We start from the raw sequence: 14,530 nt of genomic DNA on the forward strand, positions 1-14,530 counted from the left end.
TCAAAGATGTAAGCAATGTGCTGCTGTCCACGATCCATGTGCTTGTGCAAGACAAGCATCTTGAAGGTTTGAAGAATGTGTGGTAGACCATTGGTACTAAGTGGGTTTACAGGATAAAGTACAAGGCAGATGGAACCTTGGACAAGTACAAGGCAAGGCTAGTTGCAAAAGGTTATGTGCAACAAGAAGGAATTGATTATGAGGAGACATTTGCTCCAGTTGCAAAGATGACAACCATACAATTGGTTTTGGCGGTGGCTACTCATCATGGGTGGTCTGTCGCACAAATGGATGTCAAGTCTGCATTTCTCAATGGCATCCTTGAAGAGGAGGTGTATGTGCAACAGCCACAAGGCTTTGAAATCAAAGGCAAGGAAAAGCTTGTGTGCAAGCTTAAAAAGGCGTTATATGGCTTAAAGCAAGCTCCCAGGGCATGGTACTCAAGAATTGATGAGTATCTTACAAAGAATGGCTTTATGAGGAGTAAGAATGACTCCAACTTGTATATCTTTCATGAAAATTCAGATTTATTGTTGATTATTGTCTATGTGGATGATTTGGTAATCACAGGAAGCAGTGCCTCAGTGATTGAGCGCATAAAGAGGAGTTTGTCAATTGAATTTGACATGAAGGATTTGGGACAGCTTCATTACTGTCTTGGTATTGAAGTTTGGAGGCAGGAAAATAGTATGTTCCTGACCCAATCCAAGTATGTGAAAGATGTACTTGAAAATTTTGAAATGGCAGATTCAAAAGTAATGCATACCCCCATGGAATTGAATGAAAAGCTAACCTCACGTGGAGATGAAAAGAAAGTGGATGGCACAGGTTATAGAAAGCTGATTGGCAGTCTTATTTATGCTACTATCACGAGGCCAGATATTTCATATGCTGTGAGTGCTCTAAGTCAGTATATGCCTGATCCAAAGGAAAGCCACATGAAGGCAGCAAAGCGGTTATTGAGATATATGAAGAGTACTTATAATTATGGTCTCGAATATGTTGCATCTTGTGATTTATTGCTGGCTGGTTATTGTGATGCTGATTGGGCCAGCAGTATTGATGACAGAAGATCTACTTCAGGATTTTGTTTCTCACTTGGTTCCGGAGTTATTTCATGGAAAAGTAAGAAGCAGCCTACGGTTGCTTCTCAACAGAAGCTGAATATATTGCAGCAAAGAGTGCCGTTTGTGAAGCAGTATGGCTGAGATCTTTATTGGCTGAAATACATCATGTACAGGCAAATGCAACAGTGATTTATTGTGATAATCAAAGCTGTATTCAGATTGCCAAGAATCCAGTATTCCATGCAAGGACAAAGCATATTGAAATCCATTATCATTTTGTTCGTGAGAAGATGCAAGCAAAGGAGATAGAGCTTGTTTATTGCTCTACTGAAGATCAAGCAGCAAACATGCTTACTAAAGCATTGTCTAGAGATAAGTTGGAAAGATTTAGAAATATGATGAATGTAAAAGAAAATAGATTGATCATTAAGGGGGAGTGTTAGAAATAATGAAATCAATCTAGGTGCACATTTGTGCACAAGGACATTTATTTAGATGATGAACAAAGTATGTACCAAACATTAAGGTACAAATAATGATGTAACCAAAGGACATGTATATTTTTAATTTTATTAACATGAATAAAGAGGGCTGATCGTGGGATTCACCACGCCCCCTCCATTCTCACATTTCTCTCTCTCTTCCTTCTCTCTCTCACGTGTGATCCTAATGCACATTTCAGCACCCATTTCTTGCACATTTTCACCACCTCCACATGATTGCAAAGTTTGGTCACAATCGGAGCATGTTTGGATTAGTAATTAGTGCCCAGTGTGGATTTTTCAAGTCTATTTGTGCATGAGGGCATGGAAAATCCGGGCCTTTCCCATACTATCATACCCAAACATGCTCTGATGGGAACTAAACTTTGCAAGCATGTGGGAGGGGCCCACCCCCACATGATTACAAAGTTTAGTCACAAAATCGAAGCATGTTTGGATTGGTAATTAGCGCCCAGAGTGGATTTTTCAAGTCTCTTGGTGCTTAAGAGGCCATGGAAAATCCAGGCCTTCCCCATACCATCGTACCCAAACATGCTCCAATGGGGACCCAACTTTTCAAGCATGTGGGGGGGCCCACCCCCCACATGCTTGCAAAGTTTGGTCATGATCGGAGCATGTTCGGGTTAGTAATTAGCGCCCAGTGCTTGCAAAGTTTGATGATTTTCAACAAACAATATGGTGATGGTGATTTTCATCAAACGATATGATAGCCAAAGTGTTAAAAAATCAGAAAACTATGAACATCAACTAAAATGCAATGATCCTCAATAATGAGAAAACTCATAATGATATAAACATCAACTAAGTACATCAGAATGTGAGCTAACACAGCCACTCTGGGTTTAGCCACTAACTCAAAAGATCAAGGTATTTTGAAAATGAGCTACCTCAGCTATTCTGAGATTAGTCACTCCCAAAAAATCTAAGTACAATGTAAGTGAGCTAACCCAGCTAGTCTGAGTTTAGTCACTATCAAGATAGAGATCTAGTCAGCAGCACCCTCTCTAGCTCTCAACTGCTAGAATGCTCTCATGGTCATCCACTCGAAGCCAAAAACAAGGGTGAGAACTGTGTTTTCGGCTCTGTACCTCGATCAAGAGTGAGCCTGGTAGCAACCACTACATGAGAGAACTGAAATGCCTCTAACTCCCACTTCCACTGCTGGAACTCAAGACTCCCTCGATGAAGTCGAATCTGCTGGTAGAACCAGCTTGCCACAATCATGCTATGGGCGTACGTCAAAAGAAAACCCATGATCATCCACTGTATCCTGGTCAAGGATGCACTTTGGCCTAGTGAAACTCATCAGATAGTAGTCTACTCCCTCGCTATTTCCCTCACTGGCAATAACAGCAAATACATCACCCTCTTGTAGCAAATCTGCCAAGTCATCATAACTGACCATGAATGCAGGACCTGTGTGCTCATCAGTCACAACACTGGATGTGAAGGATGCTCGGGGGAGAGGAATGTCTGTATCCATGCATCTGCCCATCCTCTCGAGGCACAATGTGACCAATCGCCATCCATACATGCTCCACAGAAGCATGCAAACCATTGTGTTTAAATCGTGGGGGCCGCCATGCACGTACTCCTGATGGAATGTAAGCCCAAGGTGCCAGGTACTGTGTCACAATCATGGGAGGCTCTACGGTCAATCATGCTACCATCCACATGCCAAAAAATTCTCCTGACAATCCGAGCATCACGTTTGGGATACGATGATGCTGCACTCCCACACAAATGTTGGGAGCACCACTCGACTAATGGCCCGCATCTCTGAACCGCTGAGCATCCTGCCGGCCGCCGCAGGTGATGACGCCTCAGGGCACGTTTCACACACGCGCCCGCACCATCATGATCTCCCTTCCCGTGACCAGTCTCAAAGAATGACCAAATCACTGGGATACTAGACTGCACATGCCACCTATAAATCCATAAAAGATAGTCTTAGTTATTGTTTTCTTTAAGATGTTCTAGTGAATTTAGTTTAATTGCGAATATAAGAGAACCATAAGTACTACCTGTAGAGCCAATAGAATTGTCGTGACGACTTGAACTGTGCGCCACAACCATCCGACCAAACCCATCGCTGGCCACGTATGATCCCGCAATCTCCTAAAAAATTATCATGGAGACAAAAACAGTGTTGCACAAAATGTGCATCATGTGAACGATCATCACTGATATAGAAATGATACTCTCGAATAATGACACAGGTCTCGAGGAGGGTACTCGCTATCCCATCTACATGAGCCTCTGCATGTCGATAGCTAATGTGGACCATAATAGCAACCTGGTAAGGTAAGCAATACAGACATTTAGGACACAAAAAATCAAATAAGTAATATAGCTCAAACACGAAACAAATATTATGAAATATAACCATTACCTACTCTGAGAAGTAATACTCAGATTGTATCTCCTGAAAAGGTGTGAAGGTGTAGTTCTCTGCAAAATCAATCACAAAGATGACCACACCAATAGGAAACTCTGCCACACAGGCATGCTCGGAACTGACGATCTTGCCACTTGGCAGAATGACTGTGCCGTATATAGGGGTAGATCTGCTCCCTAAATGTGGCTGTGAAGTGACAACGTGGTGTATGTTTGTCCACGAGCTACAACTTCCTAGACTGTCCACCACTCTCTGGAGCTAGTGTGTCACATACTCATAATGTTGCCATGGCACTATCTCTTGGTCACTTGCATCAAGATCTACCATCTGTAGATGTGCAAGTGAACCACATGATGTGCAATTGCAATTGCTCTCCACACAAGGCATCCTCCGTGAACCACATGATGTGGAATTGCAATTGCTCTCCACACATGCTCTCCACACAAGGCATCCTATGGAACTGGGCATCCTCCGTGCGTGCACACAAAAGAGAGTGGATGAAATCACAAGAGGGCTACGAGGCAACTCTCTATGCCCACTAAGAGAACGGAACACATCATAAAAAATTTTGAACTCAACATGGTAGCGACAACAACATGTGTCACGCTGACGTGAGTACCTCACAAACCAAGACTTACACCCCTCAAATGACCTTTGCCTAATTTTAAGCTCTGGATACGAAGCCACAAACTGAGAATACAACTCAGTTTGGGTCATTTCAAGAAATCAAGCACCGTGCTCAATGAACACTCCTCTTGTCACTCTCTTACGCAAAGCTTTCTTGAAAACTGGCGAGGCACGACAATTCTCCTCCCAAAAACTTTCTATCAAGGTTCTAGTGGTTTCATCTAGTAGGCGATCATGCCTAGCTACACGACCAGTATTCGCCCACAAAGCACCAACCTCATTGGCATCTAAACTTTGTCGTCTAATAGACCCAACTCTAAGTGCGTGTGGTGCTATGGAAAGGATGCGAGATGTGGCATTAACCTTACCCTTCATTTGGGAGCTACTTATGGCTACCACAATAGCCCATCTCGAGCAGCCAAAGCGTCCAGAGAGTTCCTCTTCTTGTTAACTATAGAGGAATGACGAACACTTTGTAGCACCGCCATGCCAGCTCTCCTCTCTCTTCGACCTCCAATGTCGGAAAGCGCCCTGCAGTTGGCCATGTTGGGCAGATCAATCAAAGCATCAAGCACACATGCCTATGATGAAGGCGTGAGGTCTTTGAAATAGGAATGGAAGATTACATGGGCACGACGATGTGCCCCTGACTTTGATAGTTCTTTCCTATCCACACAATGGGCGCCCAAAGGAGGGGGGTTCTTGTAGAAGAGAAGGGGACTTAGGAAGGGCGGGTTCATGTGGATTATCTAAACTAAGGGGTAGTGGGGGGGAAGAGGGCGGAGGGAGAGGAAGTGGAAGAGGAGGAGCAAGGCTTGGATCATCGCGAACGGAAGGTGTTGCTCGTTGACGTGCTCTCCACTCTCTCTTTCTCTCATGAGCTACCCTTTTCCTCTCCTCCTCTTGAACTTGTAGAAGAGAAGGGGACTCAGGAAGGGCAGGTTCATTTGGAGTATCTAAACTAAGGGGTAGTGGGGGGGAAGAGGGCGGAGGGAGAGGAAGTGGAAGAGGAATTTGGAGGATATTAGTAGAGTGGTTGAGAAAGATTTCCAAGATGGACAAGATGTGGATGAAGAGGTTGACAGTCATACTGTTGATCGTTTTGTTGTACGTAGCAGTCATGAGATGGATGATGAGCTTGCACCAAAAGAGGGTAATATGCAAATTGTTCCTTATGTAATGAGATCTGAGGTTCCTCTTCTAGATGATGACAAGGATGAGAACAAAATTTATATGGACAAGGGGAAAGATATAATGCAGAAGATCAAGCTTTTCAGTTTTTTTCAATGTCCAATGGTTCCACTATGGAGGCTTGTTTGTGAACTATGCATATATTTAGAAGTTTGCTCAATGAATCTAAAATGGCTTTCTTTGAGTATATGTATAAGGTGTGACCTTGAGTCTCATAACATATGGATGGGATTACTTTTGAAAAAAGTTTATTTTGGGATCTTGGTCACCAATGAGAATTTTTATTTTGTTTCTAGTTTGAAGAGTCAAGACACATGCTTTGATTGCGACAACCTTGCGAGATGAGATAGTGAATTGTGCAAACATTTGTGCTACAAATCATGAGGACTACTTAAAGGATCTGCCTGATATAGATAGGAGATTGATAGAACATATTAAGTGTGGGATAGTTTAGTTAGTACTAGAGATGTATGATTATATAGGAAAAATAGGTTATCCACTTCAAATCTCATTGGATTTCCTATCTAAGATTGATTGGATAATTAAGATAAACATAAAGATAATTACAGATAAACTATTATCTACTTAAAAATCAATAGTATTAATAATATTTATTAACAAATCTAAATATTTATCATTACTAGATATATAAATGTATCTTTAAATTTATCTTTTTATTTTATAATTATATAACTGCTTTTTTAATAATGTATTTTTTTAAATTTTATTCAAAAGTTTATTCTACATAAAATATTTTCAAGAAATATTAAACTTAAAAATTTATTTTTTTAAATTAAATAATATGAACTTTAATAATAATATTATTGATCTAATTCCAAAATATAATATGAACTTTAATAATATAAACTTTAATATTTTTTAAAAAAATTAATAATATAAACTTTAATAATATTATTATTGATTTAATTCCAAAATATAATCCTTTAAAATTAGTGATTTTAAATTTTTTTATTTAATAAGTTATATATATTTTATTATTTAAAATTCTATATTCTATTTCTCTAAATTACTAAATTAACTTTTTCAAAAATATATTTTTGAAAAAAAAAGGGAAGGTGGGAAGGAGGTGCCACGTGTCACATGTGTGCATGACACGTGGCATTCTCTTGACATGTGGCACTATTATGGTTGATGTGGCAATTCCATGATGTGGCATGCCATGTCACCAAGTGCGAGGTGGCAAGAAGATGTGGCATTAATGATAACTAGGATGATGAGGTGGGGAGTCAACTAGGTTGACCATGTTGACATGGAGGGTGGAGGTGGCAAGGTGAGGTGGCAAGCTGCTTATGTGGATCCTCTCAAAGCTCATGTGGACATAAAGTTGCATGCATATATAAGATTTGTGCCTACCCAAGCCTCACACATGGAATGATATCTAAGCTTTGAAGTTTACCAAGCCTAGATTTCCAAACCTAACTAAGATTGGTTTTAGACTTGAAAAGGGGACAATATGGAAATTTTCACTTGGGAGGATTGAAAATGGACCTTCCTATACTCAAATTAAGCCAAATTTTTTTTAATAAATTCATGGCAACAAGCGTATTGATCCCTAGAGTTTTTAGATTGAAAGATTCAATATTTAATTTTCTAGAATTAAATTACAATTGATTTAATGAGCCTCTAACAGTCATAACAAATTTTTCAAAGTAAACCTACAAAAATCCAACCGTTAGATTTGTAATTTTACCTTATACCCACATTAAACTAATCTTTCCCAATCTAATTATCACTAGATCCATTTAAGCATTTTAAATGGTAGATATGGTGGGAGGATAAAATAGTATGTTTTTTAATAATTCTAATACCTTTTAAATAATACAGAAAATAGTAGAACACATCAAAAATTACTCGATAAATCAAGTTATGTCTATGTTATTTGTATTTGTGATATGCAAAGTGGGAACATCATATGAGTAATAATGTAAAAGTTATAGACAATTTACTCACATTCACTGTACCTGTCTAAACCTTCGACATGGCCTGTATACAATTTTGGTTCCCAAAGAAAAGAGATTTGCAATTATTGGATATTCGATCATATTATAGTTTTAGGTGCCCAACTTTGCATATGATGTTTCATTAGAAGACCTTGAAGTGAAACTCCTTGGCTAACTAGGAGAGATTGGCTATTCTTTTTGAAAAAATGCCTGTTTTCCAGCTAAAGCCAAGGGCGCCCACTACATGAAACTAGATAACCTCATCTCGTGTGTACATATACACACATATATATACATGCATACACATATATACATGTGTGTGTGTGTGTGTGTGTGTGTGTGTGTGTGTGTGTGTGTGTGTGTGTTACATACACATATATTTTTATATTTATATTTATATATGTATGTGTGTGTGTACACGTATGTAAATGTATATGTATACATTCATACATATATACATATAGGGTATAAGTGTAAGCATTGTAGCACCATAATTTTTACTAAAAAAATCGTTCCAAAAACCTAGTGAATCTTTAGTTTATCACACAAGATAGCTAAAGTTATGAGGAAATTTTTGATGGTTGATAACTATTTGAAGTAATTTTCTAAGCATCAGTTTAGGGATTAAGGACACGAGTGAGTGAAAAAGCTTGCATACGAAAATTAGTACTATGCCCATTATCAACAAATCATATTTTGACACAATGGGTATATACTCCAATTATTATCCCAAAAAAATTGTACTTCTATAAGAACCCGCCCTCCTTATTGGCCCCTCTATTGTGCCTTGCAACATGGGAAAGAGAGAGAGAGATGCAAAAAGAAAGTGTGAACACATGCCATAGAACCTAATAGAGAGGACATGGGTGAAATTTGAGGACATGGGTGAAATTTGAATGCATGCAAATAGAAAGGTTAAGGAGGGTCATTATTTTTTTAGCTTTCTCAAGCATTAATCATTACATACTAAAATAAAACCTTAGAAAAAACACTCTTATTCTTGAAAAAGTCATAGAATATATTTAATGGAAATGCAAAACAATATATTTTTGGTGGCCTATTTTAGAGAAAGTGTGAACACGTACCATAATACCAAAAAGGGGAGATTTCGAAAGATTTATTGAAAAGAAAAAATGACAAAGCTTTGAATTTATAATCAAATTACAGCGACGACATATTTACGAAAGTAGTAAGAAGGATACTCTTCCAAGTTAGAAACAGACAAAAGCCTAGCACCGCTCGAGAAGCGCTCCCTCGATGGTAACGCCTGGCCCGAACGCGACGGCGATGCCCCACTGGCAGCCGGCCTGCACATCGGAGGACGAATCGTGCCGGCGGAGCTCGTCGAGCACGAATAGAACGGTGGACGCCGATATGTTGCCGTAGTTATGCAGAATGTGGCGGCTAGCGGCGAGCTTTTCTGGCGTCAACTGCAGCGCCTCCTCTACCGCGTTTAGGATGGCGGGCCCGCCGGAGTGAACGGCCCAGAAAACGTCGTTGAAGCCTGGCTTGGCTGGGGCGTTGTCGAGAGCCGTCCGGCAAAAATTTCCAACGTGCTTGGACACGAGGCTAGGCAGAGTCCTGTCGAGGTAGAACTGCAGGCCCTCCAGCTTCAGAGTGCCCTCGATTATCTTCTCGGAGTCGGGAGCGAGCACCTCGCCTACCCAGTGGATCTTGTAGAGGGGACGTTCGATGGTGGGCTTGGGCATGGCACCCACGATGACGCTGGAGGCGCCGTCTCCGAAGAGGGCAGTGCCCACCAGGTCGTAGGGGAACTTTTCGTTGGGGGCGCGGAAGGTGGGGGCGGCCAGCTCGCTGCAGCAGATGAGGATGCGAGACCCAGGGTTGTTCTCGGCGAGGTCCTTGGCCACGCGCAGAGCGGTGATGCCGGCGTAGCAGCCAAGCATGTACAGCATCACGCGGTTCACGTCCGGCCGCAGGCCGAGTGACTTGGTGAGAGTGACGTCGGCGCCAGGGATGGCGATGCCCGTCAAGGTGGCCACCACCAGGTGTGTAATATCGGAGGCCGGGCGCCCCCACTCACGGATGGCTTCTAGGGCCGCCTCATGCGCCAGCTTAGGCACCTCTTTGGCGAAGATGGAGTTGCGCTGCTCGAGGCTGGGCTCACCCGGCGTGTAGAACTCCGGGTGCTCTTTCAGGAACTCCTCCGTCAAGATGGAATAACGATTTTTGATGCCGGACCGATCGCCTGCATTCAAATTCGACCCGTTAGATAGTCATCATCGGTATCATTTGCTAGCCCAAGTGTCAAAACAAGGTAACAATTATTGACGGAGGAGATGGTGTTACTTACAGATTCGCTGCATCTTGCGTTTGAGCTCCTCCTTGTGGGCGCTGTTGGTGATGTTAAAATACCAATCCGTGTAGGTGGCCTGGTCGATCTGGTGCGGCGGGGTGGCGCGGCCCATGGCCAGGACAGAAGCATGCGGCTTCTCAGCAAACACAGGAGGGAAGACGCCCGCAGCGGCAGCGCCATTGGTGAGGCGGGGGGAGGGGTTGTCCACCCACATGGGTGCCCCGGGCAGAGGAGCGCGCGGGGACGGCTGCTCCAGCCAGGTGGTGCAAGTGCGGGGAGTGCCGGGAGCTGGATCCGTCTGCACCCACTCACGGCGGCCTTGGGCGGCGACTTCCACCTCCAGAAACATGGTTCTCTCGATGAAGGTTTAAGGTTTAAGATTAAGGTTCAAGCTGCTCTAATTTGATCGGAAACTAGACAGAGGCTTGAGTTCAAGCTCTCGTCTTCATTCCCGAAGCTAGTACTTCGTCCTACATTTATACACCGAGACGTGACGACCAGTCCACGCCTTTGAACGCTTCTCTCTCTCTCTCTCTCTCTCTCTGACCAATCAACTCTGGCCCATGGCATATACGGTTGTAAGTCCATCCCTCTCCCTCGTGTTTCCAACATGATGTGAACTTAGCTTCAAACATTTGTCTTGATGTCTATATGCTACACGTCTTGATGTCTACGTGGGCAAATAAAACTAGTGGGGTCCTCCTTTGTACACTCCTCTCACGTCCCAAAGGCACAGGAAGTGACATTTCGTGGTGGCAAGGGCAAGAATAGTGAGAATAATAGGGTAGAGATATGTACCGTGGGGTCATATCATCTAACGGGTGTGGATGACCTAACGGGTGTGGATGGTAAGGATCAAATCTAGGAACTCTACTCCTTTCACCAACCAACCACAATGCACGATATAGAAGGCTTACTTTTTGACATATGTTATGCCTATTTTGGGCATTGCGGCATTAAAAACTTGGGAAATTTCTTTAAACCCGTCCAAAATTACACTAGAATTATAAATAAATGTTTGATTTTTGCTTGCCGTCAATTTTGAAGGGCAGGGCAACCCATGAAAAGGTAACCCTGCTCGCGAGTATTAAACACTTTTAATAATTCTTTGCTAAAGTTTTGCACAAATGTGCCCATCATATACATGACACTTGCACCACATGATACAATTCATAATGCATGTAATTAAAAGTCATAATAATCTATAAAGTTACCTACCTTCTTGAGTTGGATCCATGTATCATGTGGGTTTTTTTTCTATTAGGTGCTTTAGCTGCAACTTTTATTTCAAGGTTAAGTAACAAGTTAATGCGTGAATCAAGTTGATTCTCATTGTCTCTATTCATGATTAGACCATGATGCATCGTATCCTAATCAAATATTCTTAATATAATGAAAAAGTGAGCTTTTGCACTACAAATGTCCATGAAAGTAAGATGGCTATAGACTACGAGTTTTTTTTTGAGAAAAATTTTGGGATCTTTTCTACTTCACAATATTCTTAAAACGTGGATGCCTTTACTTTGTTGACTTTTGTAACATCAACGATATCTCAATCTTGAGAATAATGATCAATATATTTTAAGATATGATCAAACTTGCCCCATCATGCCCCTCCACCTCCCCCCCAAACCAACCCTCTCCCTTTCCCTCCCCCCCCACACACACGCGCGCAAAAAGGAAAAAAAATACATGATATATCTACTCGTAAATAGAAACTAGAAACTTGAGTTTAGAGACAAGGTTTGGTAGTTTAAAATTGATAAGAATATAAGATCTTGTAGGAGCCGATGGGTGTAAAAAGGCTTAGAAAATAGATTGACATGAAATTTGATTAGTATTCATGTAATGTTAAAGAATGCTATAACCCATCTTCACAAGCAAATAATATTTTGATGTAGGAGCATTAACATTATAGATAATGCAATTATTTTGATATAGGAGCATTAATATTATAAATAATGCAAAAAGTGCTTTTTGGCATCGTCGAATAGGTCTTAGCTAGAAACCACATGGGTATTCATTGCACAACATTGTAGAAAACACAATTCATGATGCACTTTTTAGATTCTTTCAAATAGAAGATCTTGAGCTAGTGCATGGAGGTTTATGCTTTAGAGAAATTATTATACATTGATTGCTTGGACTTTAAAGAAAATTAGTATACATTAATTGGTTGCATTGTGGTCTTTGAAGAGATATCTAATTGATACATGTACAATGATGGCATTCACTTACTTCCACACTTCATGTACCTTTGTGATTATCTTGTGATTGTGTTGCAATGGTGTACTTTTCTTAAGAACTATTTCAAGACTCTCATTTGCATACCACAAGTCACTGTCAAAACCTCACAACTTATGGGTGAGAAGGAATACTTGAGGTGCTACATGACGTATGGGTGACAAGGAATAGTTGAGGTGCTATAAGATTGAAGAGACCATTCCAATTGGTTGCATTGTTGGTCTTTGAAGAGATATGAATTGATACATGTTGGTGGCATTCACTTACTTCCACACGTCATGTCCCTTTGTGATTGTCTTGTGATGGTGCACTAAGACTCTCATTTTCATACCATAATGAAAACAATTCAATAATAAACGCCAAAGCTCACAACTTATGAGTGAAAAGGAATACTTTGGGTGCTATGAAGACCATTCCATATTTTCAATAAATCAAACTCCTTTATAGTATTACTAAACAAACGACTACAAATACCTTTAAAAGTTGTGATATGTGTTTATTTATAACTTTAAATAGATTTTTTCAACCTTTCTGTTTTTTCTCAATTTGTAAATTCCTAGTATGTTGTCTAATGAGGATCTTATTTTTCTTATTTGTTGCATCCTCCTACTAATTTCTAAGAAAGGGCTTGCCATAGCATCATCCTTGTATGCTCATAACATCTTTTTTAGAAACTCATTGTTGTTTATCCTCACATCCATGTTTGCACCTTGATTTCTATTTGGCCATTTAATCCATGTTTACGAGGGCCTCTTGGATTAACTTTTGATTAGGAATGGACCAATAGAAAGAGGGCTGGGTGCACATTTTTGAATTCTTTGACCTTGGCTTTGGTTTGCTAATGGGGCCTAATTACTACTCTTGTCCCCCTACCTCTTGGGCCCAAACTTACAGGTCCCCCCACCTAGAATCGCGCAAATAAACCCTAAAAATTGAAAAATTTTAATTTTTTTCCAAAAGTGTGTTTTCCCTCTCAAACTTCCCCCCAACATACTCTAGGTTTGGAAAGCTCATTTTTAACCTCTTTCTTCCTCTTCTAAGCTCTCCATTGCTACAGAAACTCCATACCTCTGAAGCTCTCCCTCCTTATCAAGCTTCCTCAGTCTCAAGCTCCCTCTCCCTCTTTCTTCCTTTTCTAAGCTCTCCATTGCTGCAGAAACTCCATCCCTCTCAAGCTCTCCCTCCTTCTCAAGCTCCCTCCCTCTCAATCTCCCTCTCTCTCTCTCTCTCTCTCAAGCTTCCTCCCTCTCCATTGCTGTAGAAACTCTATCCCTCTTTAGTCTACTCTAGGTTTAGGAAGCCTATTCTCAAACTCTAACCCTCTTTTAAGCTTTCCATTGCTGCACTGAAAACCCTGAACTTTTTCTCCTCTCCACTCTTCTGTTGTAAAACAAGCTTTTCTTTTCCCTTCTTCTCTTTTCTTACCACCATGGCCTCTTCCAGTAATGTGAGAAGACCTAGGGAGAAGGTGGAAGAGCTTGTGCTGCATAACATAAGAAATGAGAATGGAGTTTGGGCTCCAACAAGATTCAGGGTTGGGGCTTGGGTCTACATGCAGCCAAGCTCTAAGGGACCACATCGAGTGCGTCAACTGGGGAATATGCTACATCATTAGAAGAAGGGGCGGCTACAAGGCTTCAAGCATACTAAGAAGGAAGGACTGGTTGCCATAGTGTAACATGTGTATACAGACCTGTACATTCAAGGCCAACGACCAAGGTTTCCTTCAAATTGTCAATGTAACATAAACACAGCTTTAACAACATGCTAATATTAGATTTTTTGTTTCAAATTTTTTTATGATTCTCCATTTTCTTATGTCTCTCTGCTCTGCAGATATTTTTCTCTCTAATTATGTTGAGGAACAACCACTCCAAAGCCTCACTGGAGTTTTCTATGCTATGCATGCATCCATTGGAGAGGCAATGTTTGTATCTCAAAGCCCAAGTGATCTTATACAGAACAATATCTTTTTCTTTTCTCACTCATATTTTGTAGATAAAAAACCAGGTTTATTTGGCAAGCTAGAAGAGATCCCCAACCCCCCTCTTAACAATCCTGAATGGCCCAAACCTAATGCTTGGACCATCTTATGCTTAAAGTTTAAGATGGTAAGTGATATCAAGACATCACTCAAGTTTTCAAAGGCATCTAGGTCAGTAGGGCTAAATTGGTTTTGTCCTTTACATGTTTTTATGCACATGTTCAATTCCATGCCAATG

The 14,530-nt window shown here is 41.0% G+C and overlaps 1 protein-coding gene across 1 annotated transcript; it reads right to left on the reverse strand.

Annotated features, from left to right (window-relative positions):
* Positions 1-8,834: 8,834 nt before the first annotated feature.
* On the reverse strand, positions 8,835-10,525 carry LOC147635514 (chalcone synthase-like). Its single transcript, XM_086802820.1, has 2 exons — positions 10,062-10,525; positions 8,835-9,956 (listed from the first exon to the last, which is right to left on the reverse strand). Exons 1-2 carry the CDS (start codon positions 10,411-10,413, stop codon positions 8,977-8,979), a joined length of 1,332 nt encoding a protein of 443 aa, XP_086658946.1. The 5' UTR covers positions 10,414-10,525; the 3' UTR covers positions 8,835-8,976.
* Positions 10,526-14,530: the final 4,005 nt, after the last annotated feature.

The sequence above is a fragment of the Cibotium barometz genome, chromosome 9, assembly GCF_041138505.1.
Source record: "Cibotium barometz isolate CiBa-2024 chromosome 9, ASM4113850v1, whole genome shotgun sequence".
Lineage (NCBI taxonomy): Eukaryota > Viridiplantae > Streptophyta > Polypodiopsida > Cyatheales > Cibotiaceae > Cibotium > Cibotium barometz.

Coding starts and splice junctions, on each gene's coding strand:
- LOC147635514 (XM_086802820.1), bottom strand. CDS start 10,413: ATGTTTCTGGAGGTGGAAGTCGCCGCCCAAGGCCGCCGTGAGTGGGTG. Junction 9,957..10,061: donor ACGCAAGATGCAGCGAATCT/GTAAGTAACACC, acceptor ATTTGAATGCAG/GCGATCGGTCCGGCATCAAA.